Genomic DNA, 27,669 nt, shown 5'->3' on the forward strand with positions numbered 1-27,669 from the left:
CAACTGATTGTGGGTGACTAAATTCAGGCAAGTTACCTGACAACTGGAATAATCCTATATAATAAAGAGGTAATATGCAAATTGACCCTCACGCTCTCACAAGATGGCTGCCTACGACCAGGCCAGCGGGGGTGGGGGGTTAGTGAGGGACGACCAAACAACTGAGCAAGCAGGCTGTGTGGGGCCACCAGGCCAGCGGCGGGGGAGGGCAGTTAGGGGCAACCAGGCCGGCAGAGGGGGCAGTTGGGGGCGACCAGGCCAGCAGGAGGAGCAGTAAGAGGCGATCAGGCCAGCGGGGGGGGCAGTTAGGGGTGACCAGGTCGGTGGGGGAGGGGGTGCAGTTGGGGGCAACCAGGCTGGCAGGGGGGGGCAGTTGGGGGTGATTAGGCTGGCAGGGGGGGCAGTGAGGGGCAACTAGGCCGGCGGAGGGGGTGCAGTTGGGGGTGACCAGGCAAACAGGCAGGTGAGTGATTAGGAGCCAGGGGTCCAGGATTGTGAGAGGGATGTCCAACTGCCGGTTTAGGCCCGATCCCGGATTGGAAAGGGTGCAGGCTGAGCTGAGGGGACCCTCCCCCCATGCATGAATTTCGTGCACCAGGCCTCTAGTCCTACATAATAAAAGGGTAATATGTAAATCAACCGAACAGCAGAATGACCGCTCGCTATGACATGCACTGACCACCAGGGGGAAGACTCTCAATGCAGGTGCTGCCCCCTGGTGGTCAGTACGCTCCCACAGGGGGAGCGCTGCTCAGTCAGAAGCTGGCTGGTGAGCGCAGTGACAATGGCAGGAGCCTCTCCTGCCTCCGCAGCAGCGCTAAGGATGTCCAAATGCTTAAGCTGGCAGTCGGACATCCCCTGAGGGCTCCCGGACTGTGAGACGGCACAGGCCGGGCTGAGGGGACCCCCCCACCCCCCAGTGCATGAATGTCGTGCACCGGGCCTCTAGTGTACATATAAGAAAATATATAGTTTAAAGATGAGAGCATAAATCTGATTAGAGGCAACTGTCAATCTGTCTCTCCCTCTGGCTACAGGGTAATGGAAGAGACCCGGAAGCTGGGAACTCCATCAAGTGGAGGAAGACAGAGCAGGTGGGGAAGAGCCCCACACTGCACCTCTCTGGGTGGTTCCATGGGATGACATGTAAAAGCCGTGAAGACACAGAGGAGCGGCTGGATGCTGCCGTGCATAAGGGAAAGGTGTCAGAGTGGTGTGTGGGTCGCACACAGGGCAGACCGAGGTGCCGACTGGCTGGTCAGCCTCGGAGGTGCGCTGTGAGCTGCACGAGGCCTGAACCACCTGAGCACACCTGGTGCTGATGGGGCATGGCCCTAAGCGATGCTGTGCTGAGGTCAGCCCGTCTCTCTCAGGGCTCAGGGCCACAGAGTCCACAAACTTCACAACTGCTTGTGATTCAGGGCAGCCCCCAGGGAACCAGAAGTTTCCACGGCTGCCTCCCTCTTCGGTTTGCCTGCGGAGGCCGATCTCTGACTGTCGAGTCTTAGGGGAAGTATCCGCATTCTAAGGCAGTGCCATGGAAGAATCTTCCCGTGAAATGTCTGCTTTACAAAATACAGTGTTTACCGTGTAAAGCACCAATGCAGAAAATAAAGAGATTTAAAACACCACCATAACCACAGTGTATTTTTAAACAGAAAAGACATTTCAAAAGAAAAAGTAAATTTGAAGATTCCGTGGTTTAAGCACAAAGCTTTCCTTTCAGTATATGAACATTTAGAGCTGCACAAAAACTGATGGCATTTGTCAGACAATCTAGGACATGTTAGCCAGGGGTCCAGGGAATGGACTGCACTCCCTGGAAGTACATCCTATAGTGACAGTTCACTGTCGCTGGTCTCTGAGCGACAAGAACCTTAAAACTAGATCCAAGTACCATTTGGGGTGGTGAACACACAATAGACAGTTGATGTGTTATAGAACTGTACACCTGAAACCTATATAACTTTATTAACCAATGTCATCCCAATAAATTCAATTTAAAAATTAGATACAGTACCAGTACCTAAGCCAATTAAATAATTACTGGGGAGCTTTTGAGCATAAACAAATACCGTATTTTCAGGCGTATAAGACGACTGGGCGTATAAGATTTTCCTGGGTTAAAAAGTCGTCTTATACACCGGAAAATATGGTAGCTGAATTAAATCAATATTGATTTTCAAAAGGAAAAAGAAAAAAGTTAATACCGTATTTTCCGGCGTATAAGATGACTTTTTAACCCAGGAAAATCTTATACGCCCAGTCGTCTTATACGCCGGAAAATACGGTACATAATCCATATCAGCAGTCTCTTAAGGTTAGCAATGAGTCCTCCAAGTTTTATTCCTTTATGATCTTGGTGTTTATAACAAGTCTACTTAGCAGAGTGCTTCCTATGACTCTAGACTCAGACTTTCCTGGAGTGTATGAAAAAAACAAAACAAAAAGAATTTTAGAGAGAGTTGAGGTTTTTTTTTTAACTCTGTTCATTAGTATGTTTAAAAAAAACAAAATAAAATGTAACTGGATATGTTTACTTTATTGGGTCTAATAAAATATATATATATTCCTGCCTGACTGGCGTGGCTCAGTGGTTGAGCGCAAACCTATGAACCAGGAGGTGGTGGTTCGATTCCCTATCAGGGCACATGCCTGGGTTGCGGGCTCGATCCCCAGTGTGGGGCGTATAGTAGGCAGCTGATCAATGATTCTCTCTCATCATTGATGTTTCATCTTTCTCCCTTTTCCTTCCTCTTTGAAATCAATAAAAGTAAAAAAAATTTACTTTTATTGATTTCATCAATAAAAGTAAAAAAATTTTACACACACATACACACACACACACACACACACACACACACACACACACACACATCTCCGCGAGAAAGTGATTTAATTTCCCGCATTTGAAAATCACTGTGCAAGCAATCACCCCGCAGCCCTGCACTGCCCGCTCACAGCGCGGGCTGCCTCCCTTTCTTCTCTCCTTCCTCACGCCGCCCAGAAACAGGCTCAGGGCTTTGCCAGGCAGGAAGTAAGGGAACCTTAGATTCAGCTGACTCCTGCACTTGGCAAATTATTTGCTGAGAACAACGCGAATAGCTACTTTCCTTTGAAGATGCTCCGGCAGCTGTTACTGTGCTAACGGGTACGGGAACTCTATTTGAAACTCCCCGTGACATAAAGGGGCAATTTTCCCGTGGGGGGGAAATGATAAACGCCAAGCGCACGGCCAGGGAGCGCACGTATCCTGCATCTTTCCCAGCCACCTCTGTCTTTGTCAAGGGCAATCGCTCGGCCTAACTTCCTCGGGAGGCCTGGGTCCTCCGCTGCGACCAGGAACAGGTAGGAGGGGAAGGAAGCGTGGTGACAGCCCTAACAGATTCTGCAAACACTCCCTTCATCACCGCTGTGCCATGTGGCTGAAGAGCCATTTTCCTGGCTATACAAACCATCTTGCTTACCCGTCTATTTCAGTCCTTGAGCCTCTCTGAAGCCTTCCTCACATTACAGGTGGCTTCTCTGTGTGTGTGTTTTTTGGCCAAGCCCCTAGTTTTTACATCCCATCTCCTCGCTCATCTACCTGGAATTACATCCTATAGAAACCTTCAGGAGCCTCCTCTTCCATTAGGAGCAAGCCTGGGCCTTTACCCCCAAAGGCAGACCCCTCTACATCCGAACTGGAAAATACAGGAGGAGGCTATTTTACATGATGTGATGCCCACACGGAAGGACTGACTTTCAGAAAAGCGTCATTACCAGGCACCTTAATGATGAAGGTCAAGGCATACACATCATTGGCAGCTGCCCCTCCAAGCAGCATACACTTAAATTCAAGGTGACCTATTAACTAATATACAAGCCATGCTGACTGCAAGCTGAGAATCCTTGACTTACATATAAAATTGTGAAGAGCTAACAAAGGTCCATTTGTTTTCAGGGTTTATCCAGGCCTAAAGACTTATAATGAAATGGGCTTCAGACCAAAAAAGACTCCAGTGTGTGAATGGCACGCTTTGGATTTAAAACTGAGCAATCCACCATGACAGGGGTTTAAACAAACACGGTTCAAGTCACCGATGCTAAGTACAGAAATGGTTTTTAAAAACCTATCTTTTCCAATAAAACAGTTTGTTTTTAAGGACTAATGGGATGGATTGTGCAAAAAAAAAAAACAAAACAAAAGAAAAACAAAAAAAACAGTAGTGTTTTTTGTTTGTTTTTTTCAAAATGACAACATGACACAGTGTGTCTTGAGCTCTCACTTCCGGCCTACAACTCCAGGCGCCCTGAGCCCCTAGCCAGCAGGACGTGGACTCAGGACAGCAGGGTCATCTTTATGTAAATGTGTAAGAAACTCCAAGTCCCACACTGACTACAGAACAAAGCGAGAAATAGGCTAGGCGTGTTTTCCAGCTTTTATCTATGACGTCATTAGGATGAGCGTCATAGAGTTCCGAATACTCATTTCCAAAGCAGAGTTTGTTTGTTTGTTGTCAGTGCCTCCTACCCACTGAGGCAGCCTAAGGGGAGATTTTTTTCCTGGAGATTTATGGCCCCGGAGCCCAGGACTGTCTGCAGGCAGCAGCTTTGGTGCCGGTGGCCAGCAGCAGTGATAACTCAGCGCTGGCCCTCCTGTCCAGGCCCCTGCCCACCCTGTAATTTGATGTCTGAGCTGTTTCAAACCATTCACAACACCGCCCCCCCCCCCCACTCGCCCTCTCAATCTCCACTCCTCTCCATTACCCTCTTACGACTCTCTTTGAATTTCCAGAGTAAGAAAAGTAAAATACACTGAAATTTTAGGCAAGAAAGACTGAAGCTTCCAGTTGGAGAGCTTATAGTTTGTGTGACTCTTGTTAGTAAACTAAGTAATTTTGAGCTTTTAGTTCTTTTTAAACAATAGTATAAATCCTTCATGAACTCTCACTATTTGTTTCACCAGGAAGTGTTTTGAGTATCTCTTTTCTTCAATGCTTATTTTTTTAGGAACAGAAAATAAAAATGCACTTGGGAAGTAGTTATACAAAAGAGGGGGTTAGTAAACATTTTAAGATCAAAGATTCTTCTAGTAAAGTCAAATGCAAACTTCTTTAAAAGTTCTTCTGGATAGAAGTGCATAATAATGAAAATCTAGCACTTTGGTAGGGACGGGGGAGAGGCAAGAAGATAACTCAACACCCACTTATATTAAAAAGCAAATTTTAGGATTTCTAGAATTTGGATATACAAGCTATTTACCCAAAGCTGCCTAATGTAGTATGTACTCTCTCAATGTTTGTGAACATCCCTTAAATCCCCTTTAGATGTTCCCTAATTCTAAAAACAGATGTAAAAACACTTGATAAGATTACAGATCTTTAAGCTATCAAGTTATTGAACATACTAGGTGTACATGTTAATAATGGCGGATTTTGTAGTGAAAGAAAACACAATAATTTCAAGAGAAACATCAAACGTGCTCTATTCAAAGTAATGTCCATCGCTACCTACACATTCCCCCATCATTAGGTAATTTGTGGATACCGTCCCAATAGAACTTTTCTTGTTTTGAGGCAAACCATTCAGAGACCCAATTTTCCACTTCTTCGTACATTTTTTAGTGCTACTCAGAAAGTGCGTGTGCCATCGATCAGAACAAATGGTAATCTGAAGGAGCAAGGTCTGGTGAATACAATGGGTGGGTTAATACTTCCCAGGCAAGACCTTTTAATGTGTCCTTAACTGTTTTTAAAGTGTGTGATGGTGCGTTATCATGAAGCAAAATTACTTTGCTGTGTCTTCTGGCACATTCTGGTCGTTTTACAATCAAAGTGTGGTTCAAATTGATTATTTGTTGTCGGTAGCGATCAGTATTAAAGGTTTCACCTGATTTTAGAAGCTCTTAATACACCACACCTTCCTGATCCCACTAAACGCAGAGCATTGTCTTCTTTCCGAAGCGATTTGGCCTTGCAGTCGATGTTGATGGTTGACCTGGATCAACCCATGATTTTGTGCGTTTGTGATTCTCAAAATAAATCCACTTTTCATCGCCAGTCACAATCCGATGCAAAAAAAGACTTTCTTTCATGCTGTTGAAGCAACATTTTACTGATGACTTTTCGGTTTTCCATTTGTCTTTCGTTCAGTTGATGTGGCACCCATTTTCCTTTCTTTAAAATCTTTCCCATTGCTTGTAAATGATCGGAAATTGTTTACTGAGCTACGTTTAATCTTTCTGCAAGTTGTTTTTGAGTTTGACACGCATCTTCATCCAACAGTGCTTGTAACTGTTGGTCTTCAAACTTTTACGGTTGACCTGGACGTTCTTTGTCTTTCACATCAAAATCATCACTTTTAAAGCGTTTAAATCGCGTTCACAAGTATCTTGAGATGGAGCATGTGCACCATAAGCTTCCCAAAGTATACGATAACTTTTTCTTCAAAATAAAGTAACGAATTAAAACTTCCCGCAAGTGCTCTTTTTTTGGCACGAAATTCAACATTTTTAAGCATAAAAATATCTATGATGTTAACACCTTCAGAAAATTTGACATATGAAGTTTTGAAGCTTGCTGTCAATACAACAAAATAGCATACATATAAAATCGCATATATATCAACATGTGTAACTCCATCTATTGAAAAAAAATCCGCATTATTAACTGGCATACCTAGTAAATGGCACTTTATAAAACCACCTGATGTTGGGAGGGACCACCAATTTTTTAATAACCTCCCCATCCACAGAAAATAAAATACAAAGAACCTGAATTGTCAACATCATTATTTCATGCTGCGGTAGGGAAAGCACCTGGTATAAGCGCTGGCTGCGCTCAGTGTTCCACTGGGCTCCTGGCATCCAAGAGAATGCACCTTCCCTGCCACGCAAGGCAGTTTTAAAATTGTTTGTTTTTTATTTTTTAATTGATGTATAATAGACAAGGCGGTTTTGAGACTTTGCACGTGAATACCCATTTTACTTTGACAGGGAATCTTCTTGAAAAATAAATCAAGAGAATGGGAGATGGTTTGAAGTGTGAACAGCCAACGGCTACAGAGGGGTGAGGAAGTGGAAGCGGCTGTGACATTTGGGAAGATCAGACAGGGGACATGTGAGGACGGAACAGTGAGCCATCGACAAGGAGGTGTCGGAGGTGTCGCCAGGAGCCTGATGGCAGAGAAAAGGAAGAGCCCAGGGCAGGGAAAGAGGAGGAAGGAGAGGGGGAGATGCAAAGAGAATCCAGTAAGAACAGTAGCCCAAAAGGCACTGGTCAAAAAGTTCTAAGGGGCCATCGGTGAACATGGAGCATCACAAGCCAGGGAGGCTGGGAAACGCCTTCTGGCTCACCGGCTGGGGCTCCCTGGCCGAGTGTGTAAGACGTCAGCCCAGTAGTGAGGGAATCGGGTCTCATCCCACAAGATGAAGGCATGTAGGGAAGCCCCATAATTGTCAGAAGTGACGGTCTTGCAATTCACAAAACCCAACCTTGAAACTTAGTGTCAAACAACACCCCGTTCTTACCGAAGACACAGGCAGGAAAACAAGAAGCCTCACCGTGGAGGACATGGAACACGGGAAGGCTGGTTCTGGCACCGTGCACACCCACTTACCGAAGACTCTGGCCACAAATCCCAGGGGGAACTGGGAGGCGAACACGGTGAGAAACCAGGGCGCGGCGTAGAGGCTGGGGCCGATCTCGTGCTCCTCCAGGTGGTTGTAGAGGTCTCTGTGGTAGTCGTGGAGGAGCCGCGAGAGCTGGTACATCTGGATCTGCAGGGACACAGGGTCAGCGCTCACTGTCCGCTGCGTGTGCGCAGTGACTGCCCCCCTCACAGGACAGAGAAGACTTCCTAGAACCTGAAACATTCTATTGGGCTCAGGATGTCCTTTTTAAAGAATGTATCTTTATTGTTGAAAGTATTACAGATGTGCCCTCCCCCCCTCACTGACCCCCTCTATCCCACACCCAACCAGGCCTTCACTGCACTATTCTCTGTGACCCTCGGTCATGCACAGATGCATAGTACGTTCTTTGGTTCATTGATCTCAGCTTCTCGTTTATCCAACCAGAGCTTCCTGGGTGCTCACTGCATGCGAGGCCCTGACTGACGGGTGCAGGCCCAGAACACTAACACTGGGTCTCCTACCACTTCCTTTCTTTTTACCGTCCCCTCGTGTCCTTGGCTGAGAGTATCTAAACCAGGAGTCCTCAAACTTCGGCCCGCGGGCCACATGCAGGTGTTTTTGCCGTTTTGTTTTTTTTACTTCAAAATAAGATATGTGCAGTGCGCATAGGAATTTGTTCATAGTTTTTTTTAAACTATAGTCCGGCCCTCCAACGGTCTGAGGGACAGTGAACTGGCCCCTGTTTAAAAAAGTTTGAGGACCCCTGAATTCTAAACTTTCGTCTTGTGGAAACACTTCATAAATTCTCTTACGAATACAATTCCTAGCAAAACTTCAACCCAGGGAATCGGAAAACACGTGCTAAGAGTGAAGCGAGCACACGTGGTGCTTCTGTGGGACGGTTCTGCTGTGCCCGCTCCGTCGGTAAGTTCCCTCTGGGCCCCGCAACACTGAAGCAGAGGGTTCCCTTTGTGGAGTGGGGCAGGTCTGGCAGGAAGCCCGTGATGAGCCCTGGGCTCAGCCCAGAGTCCAGCAGCGCCGCCCCCCAGCTCAGAGAAATGATGGCCAGAGCGGGTCGGCTCCCTGCTGAGATGCCGGCGGGGGGGTTGGGGGGGGGGTAGATGTGCATTGTCCAAACTGGACCGAACTCTTTCCAGGCCTCGTAAGTACCAGTTGTGGCCTGTTGTGGTTTTTACTTAAAAGAATCTAATCACCAAGGTCACAAGCCCCCAAAGGAGTTGTGTTACAATATTAAATGATATAAAACCTGAACATTCTGCTCTTAGATGGCAGGGATGTCTGGGTTAAAGCTAAGGGGAAGAATGCAGGAGGAACCTGACAGGAGGCGTGGAAAGTGTGATGTGGGTCAAAATCTCCTCGTGAGTGGAATGGCCTCCTTTCACGAGATTTATGTCCCTGTGGCTCATATTCAGGGGGAAGTGAATTGGACGTTTACCCACACAATTGCGTGCTAACGTCACCTTTTCTAAGAATACTTTCTGAGGCTTTGAAATCACAGTATCTTGCTGGTAAATGGTCACATAAACACATGATCCAACATTCAGGAATACTTCCCAAGTAGGATCCGGTTTTCCCACTTCTGAAGGTGCATAATCAGCACTTGGCACTTAAAACACACTGCTGTTTGCTTTCCTTTTGATATGACCGCCCTCCTATCACTGATTCATTCAACAAACATTGACTGGGTGTCTACTTCATCCCAGGCACTGTTGTTCTAAGAACTATGGATGCAGCTCCAAGATGGATCCAGAAAATAAACAGGTAATTTCAGGCAGTGAGAGTGTGATGCAAAAGAAATGAGACAAGATATCATGATACAGTGTACACGCCTGGGGTGGACGTGGGGGGACGTGGTGGTCAGGAGGAGCTTCTCCTAGGATGTGATATTTGAGCTGACCCCTGGATGACAAGGGGGAGGGGAGGGTGGGACCCCGTGCGTGGGATCCCTGGCACAGAAAGTGGCAAACACAGTGGGGAAACAGGAGTTAGACCGTCTGAAGATGCTTTGATGAAGAATAAAAGGGAGGGCCCCAGACACAGAGGGGCTAGCTGTGTGACCTGGTCAAATTCTGTAACCCCTCTGAGCCTTAGGGTTCCCACTTACAAATTGAGCCGATTAATAGTGTGTTCCCGAGGGTCAGCGAGGAGATCAGTGCCTACAAAACACCCGGGTCGTGCCTAGCAGAGTACATTCTCAGCAAAGATCGCTATTATAATGCTAACTGACGGTGGGGAAGCTCCTTCGTAATAACACTGTCGTGACTAGGTATGGTGGGTCTGGCAATATCGGGGTGAACACTGTCAAGTGTATAATTGTCTAACCACAATGCTGTACACTTGAAACTAACATACTGAATGTAAGCTGTAGCTAAAAAATAAAACTTTTTTTGTTTTTTAAAGAAAAAGCTCTTTCACTAGATCTGGAAAGGAATCATAAACGTTTTGGCCTCTGTCTCCCTCAAAGACAGACGGAAGGTTCTACCTGCAAAATAATCATGTCCGGCCGATACTGTTTGCGCAGCCCCCGGTCAAACATCAGAAACTTGAGCATGTGGAACGCCTCCTCCTCGCCCATGTGCAGCAGCAGGATGCCGGCCACGAAGCTGAGGCCTTGGCAGTATCCCACTTCCTGGTCCAGAAGCGAGTAGGCCTTCAGGATGTTGTAAAGTGACAGCTGCCCCGCACCCAGCTGGGCCGAAAAGTACGGGTGCGTTGGAAAGGTTCGACCTGTGAAAACGAGACCCATGAGTCGTAGTTTTAAAAAAAGAAAGCCAGTGAATCAGAAATCCGATGGCCTGTAGGTTACGGCAACAGCTCTTCAGAAGCCGGGTACCCTACGGGAGCTCTGTACACAAGGTCATCTGGTTGTTCTAAGAATAATGTTTGCAACTAACCCCTCAGCAAGCATTCGTGGTGTTGTGTGGCGGAACAAATGAGAACTGCCACAGGCCCTACAGATGCCTGGATTTCCATCGGAAACAGAAGAAAACGGCCTGCCCTCTAATCGGACAGGAGCACCCGTCCCAGCACCATCTGAAGGCGGCCAGGCTCTGGCGGGCTGCAGACCATCCCCGTCGCTTTGCCAGGCTGCCCTAGACGCTTTCCCGGTGCCTGGAAGGGCTCCCGGTCACACGCGCTATTTCTGTGCTTTTAAATCACAGGCAGTACTTTGAAATGAACTGAGGAACGGGAGAGGTGTTTTCTTTTCTACAAAAAACACAGAACAGTTACCTTCCTTCCAGAAAGAGGTTAAAAAAACAAGTTCTCAACATCCTGATTATTTACACAAAAAGCTGGTATTCAGCAACGCTTTAAAGACTTCTTTTGTTAGGAGGCTTTTGTGGCTGATACTTGTCAAATCCACCTCACCCTCTCCTGGAATGTGACCGATGGGGAAATGTGTTTCCAGGGAGCAGAAAAAAAATGCTGGGCCCCCAGCAGGGACCCAGGTGGGGATCCTGGCCTCCTCGGACCGGCAGAGGCAGAAGGTGAATCTGGGCCACAAGTTGACTGTCCGGCTTCCTTACTCGGCCGGCGAAAGGAAGAGGACACCCCTGTGTTCTTGCTCAGCCTCCTGAGAAAGCACTCATCCACCCAGGCGGTTCGTCTGCCCTCGACTGAAGAGGCAGGACCAGTCCCCTAACTACCTTCCTGATTTCTTGTCCTGTATTCTTGGTTGGCCCGCTCTACCTCTTCCCCCAACCAATGTTCCCAAAACACACCTCACACACGTCCTCCCACTGGGAAACGCAATCAACGGCTCCCCAGTGGAGCTCTGCACGCTCACCTCCTCACCTACCCGCCCAGCTCCATCCTCTACTCCAGGGCCGACCTCGGGACTGCGAGGGCCCCCCCCCCCCCCCCCCCGAGTCTCTGAACCCTTCCCGGCTGCGGGCAGAACTGAGCGTGCGCCAAGTATGGGATGCCTGCACATCTTCCTAGTCTAGGGTGGCACGCCAGCGGCCCTGGATGTGAGCCACAGACATCGTGTGAAATTGTCAGTGGCCACGTGGGAAACATCCTGTTTAACCCCACATAGACAGAATACTGTCATTTTCAACATGCAATCAATATACAAATGATGGAGACATTCTGCATTCTTTTTTCATACTAAGCCTTTGAAATCCAGTGTATTCTTTACTGACGGCACATCTGAGTGTTCACCAGCCACATCCAAGTGCTCAACAGACACACACACTACCACGCTGACCGCACAAGTATACTGCTTTCTGCAGATTCTGGGAGGGACTGGAAATACACAGGAAGCTCCTCACTCCATTACCCTCCCCCCCCATCCCACCCCACCTCCCCCCAAGCCTCCAAGCAGACCCAGGAGAGCGAGTGCCGTGTGCACAGAGTAGGGATGGGCTGGTCATTAGAAACACCAGCAGACCCGGCGGGTGTGGTCAGCTCTGAGGGAGCGTTACTCGACCTAACTCTGGGAGGGAAAGCTGTGTGGTATGCAGTGGGCAGAGCAAGAAAAACAGAGCAATACGGTATCCTGGAAGGGACATGATAGGAGACTGAGAAGACCTGGGTTCTAGCACTTTCTGCCACTCAGCAGCTTGTAATTGGGCAAAGGACTTGATCTCTCTGGGCCCCTTGGTCACCCGAAGTGGATAACATGTGCCCACACTCACACGGGGCTGGATAACGTTGAGATCCCACACAGCTAGAGAATGTTCCCAAACTATAAAACACTGCCCAACTACAGTCTATTCTTCTTACTCTTCATAAGAAAAAAATCTTGCAAAAAAGTTGATTAGACTAACATCTGATTTCACAAAGTAAATAAAGAAGCAGGAAAAGAAAAATCCATGAAAACTCAGAGTATGTCCAACCAACACACGTTCTGTTCTTCTGGCCAGAACATAGATGTCACTTTTGAAGAAACACTGAAATGTGATTTGTCTCGCTCTGTCCTATCCACCTTTCCTGGGCCCTCAGTCAGCCGTGGTGCAGACTAAACAGGAAGTGCAGACTAAACAACTGCCTTGGCGAATGTCTCCTCTTGGTGAGCGGTGGGGGGAAGCCACGGGCCGCGTGGAGGCACTTCTCGGTGAGGCCTCCCTGCACCGGCCGAGCAGGGCTGGCAGCGGCTCTCTGGAGCCCCCGGACACAGGCTTTGCCAGGTCAAGTGCAGAGAGAGACCGGCCCTGGCAGGTCCCTGGACAGAGCCTGGAGAGATGCACTGAGGTTACTGGGAACTGGAACTGGGAGCTTCTTTCCGGCTGGGGAAGGTGTCTGGAGGACGGGGAGGGAAGTGGACAGAGAGGCAGGGCTCTCGGGGAGGTGGCTGCAGCTGGCCTGCGGGGTGGGAGCCGGGCAGCATGGAGCTGATGTGCACGCAGCCTGGCCCTGCCTGTGAATGAGAAAGGCCCACCCTGGGCTCCCACAGACCACGCGCCGGCTGGGGGAAAGGCTACAGCGCCTCAGGGCAGGGGAGGCCACCCTGGGCATGGCCATGGCAGACAGCTCCCCAGGGAGAGGGCCCCAGGCCCCGTGCTGAGCTGGCATCTTCCTTCCCCCTGCAGGAAAGCGATGACATCTGAGCGGCAGGAGGCCGAGGCCGTCCTGGCCATGGAAGAAGGAGAGGAAAGCTAAGATAAGAGGACATTCGAATCAAGGAGGGGAAGCATGCTCCCCAGTCCTCCCCCAATCCTGGAAGTGGGGGGGAGGGCCACAGAGAAACTGTCTGTGTTCCCTCCCTTTCAACCTCCTACTCTGAATTCATTTTTCACTTCATTTCACATGACAGGAGCATGATGTCATTTTTCCTGTTACTCATCACATTAGCAAACAGAGCTATTGCCAATTCACAGAGCTGCTCTGCTCGGGGTCAGTGGGCCACACGGGCACCAGCGCCACTCTGTCCCCAAGGTGTAATCACGGCCTGTCGGCATCCACTCCACCCAGCCATGTGTTTCCATGGGAACACGCGGGCTCCCGGGCTCAGGGGGCCCTTATTACACAGAGCCACAGCGGGTTTAGGCTGCCAGTTAAGCTGTGTGGCCGTGGTCACCATGTGACCCGTCTGTGCCTCAGTTTCCTCATTTCTTATCTCAGGGCTGTTGTGAGGGTCACGTGAGATTGAGGAGCTAGTGCAGTGCCTCATCTTCCACATTTCAAAAGACTCACTGAGCACGGGACAGGCTCTGCCCTAGGGGCTGGGGGAGCGATGGGGAAACAGCCCCAGTCCAGCCCCCAGGGGCGTGCATCCCATGGGGAGAAAGGCAATGGAAAAGCTGCTGCCGCTGCACCTGGCCGGTGTGGCTCAGTGGTTGAGCGTCAACCTGCCCCAGGCACCAAGAGGTCATGGTTCGATTCCCGGACAGGGCACATGCCGGATTGCAGGCTGGATCCCAGTGGGGGGCGTGCAGGAGGCAGCTGGTCACGTTCCTCTCTCATCGATGTTTCTGTCTTTCCTTCTCCCTCCCTCCCTCTCTCTCTAAAATCAATAAAAACATATTTAAAAAGAAAAAAGCTGCCGCTGCCATAGCACTGAGGACAGCTGTGGGGAGTGCAGGGTGCTCAGCAGCACAGGCTGTGTCCCTGGGAGCAAGGTACCCCCACCCCTCTCTCTGCGCTTCAATTTTCTCAGCTCTCAACGGGGACAGAATAACGGCTACCTGGTTGTGCTATGAGGATTACAGAAAGTAGTTTTAAGTAAGCATCACACAACACTTGGTGTAAGGTAAAGTTAAGGATTAGCTGTAAACGCTAATGATAACCGTAGCGCTAGTCAACGTGGTAAGTGTCATTGGGCGGGGCGGGGGGCGGGGGGATCAGCTATGAGTGGGACGCATGGCTTAGCAGAGGCACCCCATCCAGCCAAAAGGCAGGAGAAGAGGCTGTGCCAGGGCCAGTTTCTCAGAGATGACGTCTGAGCTTAGACCAGGAGCGACATTTGTGAAAATGACCCCGAGGGGTGCTGTGCGGCTGGACAGGAAAGCCTGGACACTGCCTGACCCAGCTCCCGATTCCTGGGCACAGCCTCCTCCCACCCGGCGGCTGCGGGACCTGCAGAGCCGGGCGCTGCCAGGCCTGAAGCACAGGCGGGGGCTCCGGCAAGTCCCAGGTGGCGGCGGCAGCAGCCAGAACGAGCATTCGAGAATCAGGGCCACGCGCCCTGAAAGCAGCAGGGCGGGGTTCCTGCGGCCTTCACACGGAGCCCACGGCCGCCCGGGAGCCCTGCCGCTGGGGGAGACAGAGACCCCGAGAGAGGCGGCCGGCAGAGAGGACGCACCCGCCGCCACCGTGCGCCCCGGACAAGCCAGAGGCTCTTCTGTGCATCATCATTACTTCCTCGTCACACGTGTTCTTCACTGGGCAGCGGCGCGTGTCCAACCCCTCATTCCCATCAGAGTATTTTCAAAGCTCCTCAAGAGACAAGATGCCTACCTTTTCCAAAATAAAGCTGCCCCAGGCGCACACAATCTGCTTTCTGCAGTCTCTCTAATAAACCCTGCTGGAAAGCAGTAAAGGCTAGGGAATGTCTCCTGTAATTACCCCAGGCCTCAGCCCTGACACTCACGTCTCCCAGGATGCCCCTTCGTTCGGCTGTAAAGCTGCCTGTCAATAGGTGAATGACGGGCCGGGACCACAGTCACGCCTGGAGCCCTCGTGCCTGCGCCCCCGCCCGCTGAGCAGGCTCAGCAGCGGCCCGGGGAGGGAGAGAGCGTTCCACGTGTGCTTGGCCAGGGCACCCCTGATTACTCCAGGGCTTTTTTTAATTGAAAGGCTCGGTAGCAAAGCTTGACTGCTAAACCTCAAGGCAGATCACTAAATAACTCGGACAGTCTCCCCAGACTTCTCAAGTGAGTGCAACTTCCACCTCCACGTCGCATCGATCTGCAGACTCACCGAGGTCGATGAGAATGGCGTGCTGCTGGGAGGTGAGCTGCTTTAGGAGCTCTTTGTACGGCGTGTCCTTGGGCTGCTGTTTCCTGGGGAGCTGGTGCTTCAGGTGGTACTGCTCTGCGAGGAACTTCCAGATCTCACCCCGGTGATGACGTGGCACACCTTCGGGGGTGGGGAGGGTAGGAAGTACAGAGGGACTTTATGCACAGAATACAGCTTAATAATAAAAATGAGCTGGGTTTTAGTCCATCGATCTGAATTCTTGTTCCATTACAACTAGCAGCATAGGAAGCAACCAGAATTTTGTCCTATTTGCTCCCTTCCTTCCTTCCTCTATACCCTCCATCTTTCCCCTCACATCCCCTGACCCCCTCCCACTTTCCTTTCACCTTTCAAATATACACGCTTTTGGATTATGCTAGAATCTTCCAGGGATAAACGGTGGGTGGTAGGAGCCCCTACCTGGTGCCAATTCATCGTGCCCTGAGAGAGAAGACCAAGCATGTAACTCTACCACACAGAATGTCATCTCATAAAAGGGACGTGACCCACGTGTGTGGACATGAAAGAAATCCAGAATCTTTCGCTTGTGCGAGGGGGCGTGCAGGAGGCAGCCGATCAATGATTCTCTCCATCACTGATGTTTCTGCCGCTCTCCCCCTCTCCCTTCCTCTCTGAAATCAATAAAAATATATTTAAAGAGAGAAAAAGAAAGAAAGAAATGCATCCTGAAAAACATGTTAAGTGATTTATAGTGGGGCTTTTTACAAAATAGCTTTTTCCAACTGGGAAGTTTTCCCAGTTATGAGATGAACAATTTCCTCTTATTACTAAATCGTTCCCATTAAACTTATCAGACCTTTATTTTTTTGAAGGAAAAAAACACGGGCTGTCACTGGACAGTACCACATATTCTCGTATTTAAGAGAAAGCTTAGATCTGTTCTTTAAAAACAAAGGGTCATGCACAGTGGAGCCAATGTGTTTGCTAAGAATGACCTGGAGTAACCTTCCCACACTCGGTTGTGGGAAGAAACCTGGGGGAGTCTACGCAGGCAGGGCTCTGGGTGGACAGGCGGCCACCTTCCACCCAAATGTAAACACCTTTTCATTCTTATGACTTGAAAAGTAATACACGCTCACTATTTAAATCAAAAACTTCTGAAAAGCCAAAGGCATAAAGAAGAAAATGAAAACTACCCATAACTAGAGTGACTATATAAATCACCATCCAAAGCAGGATGCTTTGAGAGCAAAGGGGAGGCAGGGTACTAATTATCTCGCTGGAACAAGCTGTGAAGCAGGGCTGTGCCAGGCAACCAGATGCACGGTCATCCTGCTCATTACTCAGAGGGCTGCGAACACCTCATGATGTTTTCCTACAGACTCACGCACAACAGTGCGTGAGATCACGCTGGGCCGCCTTCTTTCATTTAGTGACTCCTTCTTTTGCATCAGTACAAATCTACCGTCATTTTCAGGGAGTAAGACACGGGTGTGGTCACATGGTTGGGAATTCTGGCTATGTTCTATTTTTTGGCCTTTAAACAATGCCACAATAAGCATTCTTCCCCACCGCAGAACACTGCTGACTGATTAGCATCTAGGTTTCTATACATGGCGTTGCTGGGTCAGAGGTAAGCAGTCTGCATCCGGCCCACACCGCCCACTGCTCAGGTAGCCGGCCGCTTTGCAATCCCACTCCCAGGAAAGCACACTCCGGTTCATAAAGTTCTCCTTAACATCTTTTATTCATTAAATAAATGAGATCATTTAAATAAATCATTAAAGGAATCGTTTAAACCCAAGCTACACGTTGGAGTATTTCAAATCCCCCAGAACTATTCTTCCTTCTCCCAAGCTGACATCCTAATCCTGCAGCTCTGATTCTGTTTTAACTTGGAAAGTTCATAAATCCCTTCATTTCCATCAAGCAGGGGCTCTTACCCAGACGGGGACTGTCTTTTCTTTTAAGGGCTTGGAGGTGACTTGGCCTCTACCTGGAAGGCCGAAGGTGTGGTTCTGACTTAACCTCATTCTCTTATTCTGAGCTACAAGCTGGACTGTGGCCATCTGTTTGCAGTAATTAGATCCTCTGTGCAGAAGCCAGCTGAATAACTGACAAAGCCCCTTTTACAGTGAGAGATACAGTTCCTGCCACGGAAAGCCAGGTGGCAATGCCGGGAACACATGCGGAAAGTCCAGGTTCGCCTCAGCTCACCTCAGTACACACATTGTTCAACCACTTATCCTTAACGCCACTACACCGGGTCCAGATACGGACAGTATTTCTAGGAGCCCCCCGCCCCCATAAAAAAATGCATGATGAAAACCAGTATACCAGGTGTCAGGCTTCTAAGAAAGTCCAACATCTGGAACAGCTGTCGCAGGCCCCGGCGGTTTACCTTTTGCAGGAGCAACGCCACCTGAAGACCATCATGCAGTCAACAGTGAAAGGGGAAAGAATGAACTCATTCTTTTCTCGGCTTCCTCCTTTTTCAAAACAGCGACCTGGGGCCATGTGGTGCAATGGCGAGCCTCCAGCAATCACTATGTGAGCACTGGAAGAGAGCTCTGAGATCCTCTGCTTGGTCCATGCCTCCCGCTCTAGCAGCCAGGAGGCCAGAGGCCAGGAAGGTGAGGACACCTGCCAGAGCTCACACAGGGAGCCCTGGCCCATCTGCAACCTGTGTCCCCCACCTGCCGTATTTCTGGTCTCAGAGAACAGCACAGAGGAGGCACGGCTCAACCACAGGCAGGGCCTACGCTGCCTAGAACGGGGGTGGGAGACCAGCTCTGGCCATTACTCAACTGCTCTAAGCCCAAGTCTCCTTATCCATAGAAAGGGAAAGTCATAACTAGTAATAACTATGTGTTACTAAAATGGATGCTGTCAAAACCCAGATAAAGGTTAGGTAATGCCTAATTGACTATTGAACAAAACCACATGCCCCTTTACTCTCTTAGAGATGAATGAGGCATGTGTATCTTCTCCCATTGATCAGCTAATGAAGTCAGAAGAAAACCGTTAGATTTATATGTATCTGCAACCCTTTTTCTAAACACTTGGTCATTCGGACTAGACTGGCCAGATCCCAGGAGCCCTGGAATCAGATTAGACTCACAAAGCCCGCCCTTGCCAGCAGACACTCATGCATTTTAAAAGAAATAGCTGTTTCACTTGAACACTGATAATCATTGATAATCATTGAAGTTAAGCTCTAACATGGTGCCTCCCCAACTATCTGTGATGGAGGACCAGGACCAGCTTTTCTTTTAAGATTCTCCAACCCATAGCAAACTGATACTTTTATAAAACTTAGCACAAAATGAATTAGTAGAAAAATAAAATGAGGGGGGAACAATAAAAGTCCACTATTTTTCATTAGGATCTGTCAAATTGCTGGAAAAGTTTCTAAAGACTTAGTCTTAAGTTCTGTATTCATCTTGGACCAGTAACAGTTTGGACTGATACATGGTCAGCAGTCCACACTAAAAAAATAAAAAATAAAAAATAGCAGAACTGCCCGCCCTCCAGGGCCTCTGGGCGGAGCAGACGCTGCTGTGTGCCCCTGGCATCAGCTGACCTACTCCTCGCAGCAACCTCTGCTGTCACACATGTGGAAGTGGGGCTCAGAGATGCTCAGTCCTTTGCCTAAGATCACACTGTAAAGAGGGAGGGCTGGGGTCTGAACCCGGGATGACCTGTCTGAAGTCTGTGTCCAACGCTCTATGCTGTCTCCCGAGAGTACTCGGAGGGAAGCCACACAGCTAGTTCTCAGCTTACTACTGAACTCAGGGTACATCTTCATGGCGTTACCCAGTTTGTAGGCAACTGAGTCCTTGGTTTTTCCTCTGTCTGCTCACTGTCTCCTGGGCATTTTAATTGATTTACTTAAGAGGAATCACGAGCGGTGATGAAAGTCACATCAACCAACTAAGATATCTGGAAACAGGTTAATTAAAGAATGATAAAAAGGGGGTGAGATTGGACGTAAACATTTCTTTTTTAAAATTTCATACTTCTCCCCAACCTTCAGTGAGGGGTGAGGCTTGCTGGACTGTTTCCCAGTCGGGCTCACCTTGCCCAACAGCCGAGTGCATTTTCTCCATGTCAAACTTAATTTTGGATCTTCCCGGCGTGCTAAGCATCTTTTCCCACACCGTCGTCACTTCTTTAAGGCAAGGCGTGATCTCTTCATAATCAAGCTTCAGGCGCTTGTTCAGCAGGTCGTTTTTGGAAGCTACGACAGATCATTGAAGAGCACGTTAGTGAACACCGTACGCGTTAGTGAACACCGTACCCAATGTGGCTGCCTAACAGAAAACGTTATCTAAGCTAAGAGAGGCTCTCCAAGGACGCTTCCTTCTCATGTCGAGCCAAACCTTCTAGAAGGCTATCGGCTTCTACCGAGAGTCCTGTTTCTGCTTCCCGGAACTGAACAGAACAGAATACATACACACTCTTCATACGCGTCTCCTCACACGTGAGGGTAGCTACTATTTCCCACCAACCCTATTCCGTTTAAAGCTTCACGAAGAAGAATGATACCTAAACCACCAAAGTGGGGCGGAGGGGATACAGGAAGATTTTTAAGGGACAGTTCTATGAAAGATCGAAACTGACAGCCTAATTCTACCTAAAAGCACTAAATCCTATTTAGATACCGAGTCCACGCCACTCACATTGGAGATCCAGACTGTGCGTTTATCAGGAGAGCAGGTAAGAGAGGGCTAAGGATAAGCTAACACACAGACTTTGGCAGAGCTGGCGAACTCGGTTTCTTCACGATGATGAACACTACATGTCTTACGTGCTTTATATTTAGTGACCTTTCATCTGAACGGCCCTCTGAGGCACCAGAGGCTGAGCAGCTTCCCCGAAGTCCGGGAGCAGGAGGCAGAGCGGCCCTGGGACGCGGCCTCGCGGTGCTACGAAGCTTGCTGCTAGTGATTACACGTCTTTTCTGGGATTAGGCCCGGGTCAGTTAGGGGCCTTAAATGTTTTCTAGAATCTGGGCCAGCTATCTGAGCCTGGAGTATTCTTCAGTGAAAGATTTTCAATACAAATGTGATCTCTTTAATAGATCCGGGGCCACTCTGGTCTTTTTGCTCTCGTGATCAGCACTTAACCAGTTTTTGGTCAAGTGCATCTTTTGAGAGGTTTGTCTGCTTCATCGAAGTAGTCAAGTTTATTGGCATAAAGTTGCTCTTCGTCCTACAGACACTGGTAAGTCAGTGCACACACCTCACGAGTGTGTCCCCGGCCCCCTGCAGACATACACGCTCTCCCCCGGCAACCCCGTTTCATTCGGAGGCGGCCGAGGCTGAGCAGGGTCCTTCCTGTGCCCTGTGAGAAGTGCTGGTGGCAGGATTCGAAGCCCTCTGCTTTGGTTCTGAACACCAGTTCCTATGACTTTTAAAATGAGAATTACAGCCCGGCCTGCTTGGCTCAGTGGTTGAGCATCGACCTATGAACCAGGATGTCACAGTTTGATTCCCGGTCATGATTCCCGGTCAGGGCACATGCCCGGGTTGCGGGCTCGATCCCCAGTGTGGGGCGTGCAGGAGGCAGCCGATCAGTGATTCTCTCCCTTCCTCTCTGAAATCAATAAAAATATATTAAGTAAATAAATAAATAAATAAATAAAATGAGAATTACAGCTACTTCACTGAGTAGCTCTTGTGAGGATTAAATGAGATGAAATAAACCAAGCATGCACACAATGCCTGCTCACTCACACATGAGCCACAAACTATATGATCAAAACTATAGACAGTGGAAGGCACAGAATGTTGCTTTACAAACTAAGTGCTGATGATGTAAAATAAAGTATTTTCTTTTCCGAGTTAGCAAATGCTAACGCAGTAAATCTGGCTAAGGGGACCCTGGTGGTGGACCTTATTCCTCTGACACACGGATTCGGAACCTAACTGGCCCAATTACCGCCCCCCCCCCACCCCCGCCAGAACAAATACATCAAAAGAGGGCACTCAAAGGCCCACAGAGACCCCTGGCCCAGCCCCTCATTCACAGACACAGTCACTGGAGCTCAGAGCCATTAAGGGCTCGACAAGGTTACTGACTGGCTGGTGGGTAGCAAGTGACTCAGGCCTGGCGCTCTCTTATTTTTTGCAATTTTTCATCTATCTCTATTCTTTTCCTTCTTACTTTGAAGAATTTGCAAGGTCCTGCTAAACAATTCCCTAGATCTGTGGAGTTCAAATTTTTAAAAAATGTCCACCCCTTGCCGAAACCGGTTTGGCTCAGTGGATAGAGCGTCGGCCTGCGGACTGAAAGGTCCCAGGTTCGATTCCGGTCAAGGGCATGTACCTTGGTTGCGGGCACATCCCCAGTAGGGGGTGTGCAAGAGGCAGCTGATCGATGTTTCTCCCTCATCGATGTTTCTAGCTCTCTATCCCTCTCTCTTCCTCTCTGTAAAAAATCAATAAAATATTAAAAAAAAAAATGTCCACCCCAGATTTTTCCATGGCTGTGAGGAAGCACAGAAGGTATCCTTAGCATTGAACTAACCCCCGTGGCAAATCGGGTCAGGCCGAGCCTTGCTCAACGCAAGCAGCACAGGGCTCCGGGGGCCACGCACACTTATTTCCCCGGCCGTGACCTCGGCCTGCCTGGGAGCGTCTGGCTGCACTGAAGAGGCCACCAAGCAACACAAGAGACAGGCTCTGAAGTCAACAGGACGGGAGTGTCTGGCCAGAAGATGCAGCTGAAAAGGCTTAATCCATGCATTCTGCTGTTGGCCCAGCAACATCCTGCTGTGCAGCATCCTGACACCACCGCTGCCTAAAATCGGTGGCCTCCAAAATGCCTGTCACCCAAGGCAGATGGTGCGGGCCTGTGACCAACGTCAAGGTGCCAACGCAAGACTTTTAGAAACGAGACCAAACTGTTTGAAATAGTGAATCAGGGTCTACAGGCCCGTGTCGGTGAGTTTCTGGGGCTGGGGAAATCAGGACTGCAGGAGAGTCATCGAAAACACTTGTCATCATTTAACATGGACGTGTGCGCTAACTTGGACTTCGGGCCAACGTTCAGATCGGATCTCCGTCCCCTGCGTAGGGCGGGCTGTGGCGGCCCATTCCCAATTCTGCGCCGTTAGCAACCGCTTCCACAGATAGAGCACCTCCGACGGCCACCGCCTCCGGGAAGCCGAGAAAGGGAAGGCCAGGGGCCTGGGAGCCTCAGCAATTAAACGGCCCCCGAGCTTGTAGAGATTTTGGAAAAACTGCACCCGTTATTTAATATTTTTACAACCAACATGTAACATTTGTTTAACCAAGGGAAAACCTTTAACCTTTTGCACTCGGATGTCGAGATTAAAATTACTCTTTGAATGTATCAATAATTTGAAATATAAAAAAAATCCAAATAAATAAGTTTGTATGAAAAGAAACTCCAGTTTTGTATTCTACTGCCGCGCTTTGTAAAATCTGGGGTATTTAAAAAATTAAATCCCGAGTAGAATAAAGGAATCGAGAAAAAAGCAAGCGAGTGCAAAGGGTTAAAAAGTATCTTCAGTTACAATTCAATTGAAATTCCAAATTCGATGGGTCCCTATGCAGATGTCATACCTGCATCATTTTAATCTCAAACAAGAAATGCTGAACTGAGAGTCAGTCCGACAAGCAGGAACGGGCAGACAAGAGCTAGGCTTGCGCTGAACCACGCCCCGCGGCCTGGCAATAGGCTGCCTGCGCCTTCGTTTGTAAGAGGGAGAAGGGCCTTGCAGAGGGGCATGCGGGGGACTGCTGGGGGTGCCTTTTAGTCCCAACGTCACTGAAAAAGCAAGCTGTTTAACTGGGGGAGTTACAATTCAGCCTCCCCCTGTCTCCACTCTACAGCGAGCGAGGCAGATTTCAATGACGTGGTTTGGTTCTTTCTCAGATGCGATGCTTCTAGAACCGGAGTAATATTTGGTCCATACATGCAAAAGCCAGGAACTAGGCGTAGCGGTAGGCAGGACCTCATACGTGTTTCTTTAGTTTCTTTCCCAAAGAGCTTGCCAGCTGGCCTGAACCCGTGATCCATTTTAAGAGCCACTCCCAGCTGCAATTTAACTTTCCTTTGTAAAAGCAATTGTGGGGGGGGAGGGGGGAACAATAGAATGAGTGCCTTTCTAGCACACAGCGCATTCCCTGCTAAGTTCTTATCAAGTCTTGCTTCTGTGTTTAATGACAAAATCCTGCCCCCTATCCCACCTCAGCACAGCTTACTAAATATTTTTTAAGCAATTCACGATCAGGCTTTTACTGATGATGATTTCTCAGCAATATAGGTACGGTACACACCGATACAATGCTTTCTAAATTGCACTTAGCAAGCTTACTGTGCTTTTGCCGCAGAGGTCAACATGTGTTGAACTTCACAGAACTAAAAAGAGAAATGAATCCCAGCAGTGAAAACGAAAGGCCACACAGGACTGAACACTGCAGGTGAAATGAGGACGCACTGGAAAGGTGCTGGGCGGGGCCAGCGCACATATACCACTGCCAGCAAGGCGTCCAGGTGACCTCAGGAAATGGCCCAGCTCACTCTGGTCTGGCAAGTCGCCATTTACACAGCTTTACAGGAACTCTGCTTCTGTGCTATCCTGATCTCGTCAATGATAGTCACGATCCTTCCCATCATTCCCGGAGGCCACCATCCCCGTTTCACAGGGGAGCCCATTTTCCGTGGCTGTCATGTGCACAATCAACCAGGATAGGCACTAAGGTTTATGACCTACCTGATAAACACGACTGCCTTTCCCTTTCGACAAAAATCTCAACCAACATGCACAGGAACGTGGCTGCTGTGCTCCAAAGCTGTCACTCAACTGATGACACACTCCGTGATGCCATCCCCATCAAAGCTCCTTTGGATCGCTGCTTTTAGAATTAATCACCTCAGGGACCCACAAGAAAGTGGAAGAAAAATGGAGCTGGGAGAAGATCTAGCACTTACAGCACCCTCATGGGACGGCCCATCTCACTCAGCTTCGATACTGCATCTATGTCTATAAGCAGCCTCTTACAATGGCTGGGCTACTTTCATATCAAAAGGTCTTATTACTTCCTATTTCATTTCTTGTATTTGGTCAACGATAATAGACTTATCTGGACTATGAACCGTAGGAATCAAATCTAGTGTTTTAATGACTTTCAACTTCTTACAAACAGCAAGATCGTTATTAAAAGATGAAGGTGGACAATCAGGGAGGATGTTCAATGAAATGTACAGCAGTCCGCCCACCCCCTTATCCACAGGGGATGGGTGCCAAGACCTCTAGGGGATGCCTGAAACCACAGAGGGTACTGGACACTATATACACTATGTTCTTCCTATACATACTCACCTTCTCCCTTAAAGGAAGCTCATCCGAATTGCCAGTATCACCACTGTTTTGGGGCCATCACTAGGTAAAATAAGGGTGACCTGAACACAAGCACTGCGACACCGAGACTGTGGCTCTGATGACTGAAACCGCTACTGAAAGGCTAACGGCAAGTAGTACAGACGGCAAGGAAACGTTGGACAAAGGAATGATTGATGTCCAGGCAGGATGGAGGGGGACAAAGCTCAAGGTTTCATCACACTACTCAGAACAGCACACACTTTAAAACTTACGAATTGTTTACTTCTGGAATTTTCCATTTAATATTTGCAGACCACAGGTAACTGAAAACCACAGCTAAAGGGAGACCGCTGAACTCTAATTCCAAAATCTCCTTGGGAGTGACGGCACGGCTGAACTCCCTGCCCGGGCTCCCCCTGAGAGTACGTCCTGACTCCCTGATCAAACTCCTCATTAGTTTATAGCCAGGCCGCTCGCTACACTCTAAGTCCCACGTTCTTTCCATTATACCATCCAGGGAACATAAACTCAGCTCTTAGCCACTTCGAAAATAATATTCCTTGCTTCAAGTGACAGCATGGAAACAGGAAATGAACAAAATCTAAGCTTTCAAAGTTCACGGCTTATTTGGATCCTGACGTGACCCTGGGCAGGTTGCTTGGCTTCTCTGGGCTTTAGTTTCCTTTCTCCTTCAGAGGAAAGCCCTGGAGCTGTCCTCGGGACCGAGGGAGTCTGGCTGCACAAACACCCAGACAGCATACAGGTGGAGCTCCGCTCATGCGGACGTGTCCGGTTACTGCAGCTCACTAACCACGCACACAGAGTGAGGTGATGAAGTTAGTGATCACTAGTATTAGGATTAGTTCATATGTAACATCGAGGCACAGACTATGGCTGAGGGCAAAGCAGGGAGAGAGAGACGAGAACAAAACAAAATCCACTTCTAGAAGGTTAAAGCTTACATTTGCAGGTTGTCTCTCAGAAGTTCTAGACAGTATGCTAAAAATGACCATATAGGAATAACTAATACAGTTAGTGAGATCATTGGATCTCCAAAAAGTGGTGTTAATTTTACTAATTAACAGATATTTTAAAGTAAACAGACATTTACATGTTTATAGTTGTACAGTTGTATGTAAAGTTGTAGGCACGTGAGAGTGTCTTGCTTTCTTTTAAAGACAGCACGTGTATGTCTGATGTGATTTCACTTCCAAGCCGAGCAAAGGCCTGCTGGGTATAAAAAACGGCAAACCAACCTTGGAGCTTCTGGTTTTCCTTCTCCATCCTGAGGAGGAGGATCTGCTGTAGAATCGCCTTGCGCCACAGTTCCCGGAGCTCGCGCGATGTCCTTCTCTTCTCCTCTGGGACAGGGCCAAAGGACCCATCCTCACAAACCGGCTCTAACGGAGACCGCGGCGGAAGCTCTCCCAGCTCGGAATAATCTGGAAGGGAAAAAAAAGGACATTTCATTTTTCAATAACAACTTATATCCAAACATGTTGCCAAATCAGAAAATTCTCCTCACCACATGATGACATTGCCCAGACTGATGATTCCTGTTTTAATATTCACTGTAATAAACTACGTTTGAACTATAGACATCTAACAACATATAAATCAGGCATCCTCAAACTATGGCCCGCGGGCCACATGCAGGTGTTTTTGCCGTTTTGTTTTTTTACTTCAAAATAAGATATGTGCAGTGTGCATAGGAATTTGTTCATAGTTTTTTTTAAACTATAGTCCGGTCCTCCAACGGTCTGAGGGACAGTGAACTGGCCCCCTGTTTAAAAAGTTTGAGGACCCCTGATTTAAATAGTAAGCAAACGTTGTAGAAGCTGAGGAAATGTTCAAAGACACCAACTTACTTAAGGTGCAATACACCTTCTTCTGAGTTAATGAGTGCATTAGTAAGAGCAAACATTCACCTCGTGCTCACTATGTATGTATAGTAATTTACTGAACACCCGACCACCCCAAGACATAGGTGCTAGAACTATTCAGTTTTAAAGAAAGCAACCTGATACACAGGGGATTTAAGTCACTTGCCCAATGTCACAGAGCTAGGAGTAGTAGAGCCAGGACTGGAACCCAGTCTTGCTTTCATATGCATGCTCAACCACTCTGTAATAGGTATTTGGAAAGGTATTTGGAAAGAAGATTAAAATATATTTAATAGCAAATAATGACAGTGACCATTAACGGATCCTCTATCAAGTGCTGGGCACGGTACCAGGTGTGTTATGTACTCATTCAATCCTTCAATTCCAGAAGGCAGGCATTAGCATGAAGAGAAACCAAGGCTCAGAGAAGCCAAAGAACTTGCCTGGGGCCATACAGTGAATACACAGGGGCGCTGGGACCCAAACCCATGTCTGCCTGACTCGGAAGCCCAGGCTTTCCGCTGGATCCCCCACCATTCCAATGTATCCTATGGTGTCAATTTTAAATTTCCATTTATTAGTTGAAGTCTCTTTACAGTTCATGAATCTGTATCTTTCTCGACTTCAGACTCTATGTTGCTGGTACACAATGTTACCACTCACAAATACCCACAACACGCACAGAGAGCATCCACCTGCTTGCTATGCAACTAGCTCTGAACTGTAGCACAAGTTCCTGTCCAAGTGGCCCCATCTGACACAGCTCATCCTTGGGAACTTCAGTCTAAAATGAACCTAAACACCATCAGGGTCTGAACACATGCCATGAAAGCCCTGAGTCTCACAGCCACCCTAATATAATATACAATCTCCAGTGCAAGCTCCAACACAATTCCACGTTAACGATTCTTTTCCAGAACAGTCGTCGGCAT

General features: G+C 48.4%; 1 protein-coding gene across 2 annotated transcripts in view; it reads right to left on the reverse strand.

Annotated features, from left to right (window-relative positions):
- Positions 1–27,669, reverse strand: part of TBC1D1 (TBC1 domain family member 1) — a 214,962-nt gene that overhangs the window by 12,390 nt on the left and 174,903 nt on the right. For both annotated transcript variants that reach the window (XM_079794360.1, XM_079794361.1), the window contains 5 exons: positions 26,111–26,296; positions 19,578–19,739; positions 15,500–15,658; positions 10,119–10,363; positions 7,600–7,759 (listed from right to left, as the gene is read on the reverse strand). In XM_079794360.1, coding sequence (XP_079650486.1) covers positions 7,600–7,759; positions 10,119–10,363; positions 15,500–15,658; positions 19,578–19,739; positions 26,111–26,296 — 912 coding nt within the window. The remainder of the gene's footprint in view (positions 1–7,599; positions 7,760–10,118; positions 10,364–15,499; positions 15,659–19,577; positions 19,740–26,110; positions 26,297–27,669) is intronic.

This window comes from Cnephaeus nilssonii, assembly GCF_951640355.1.
Source record: "Cnephaeus nilssonii genome assembly, chromosome: 1".
NCBI lineage: Eukaryota > Metazoa > Chordata > Mammalia > Chiroptera > Vespertilionidae > Cnephaeus > Cnephaeus nilssonii.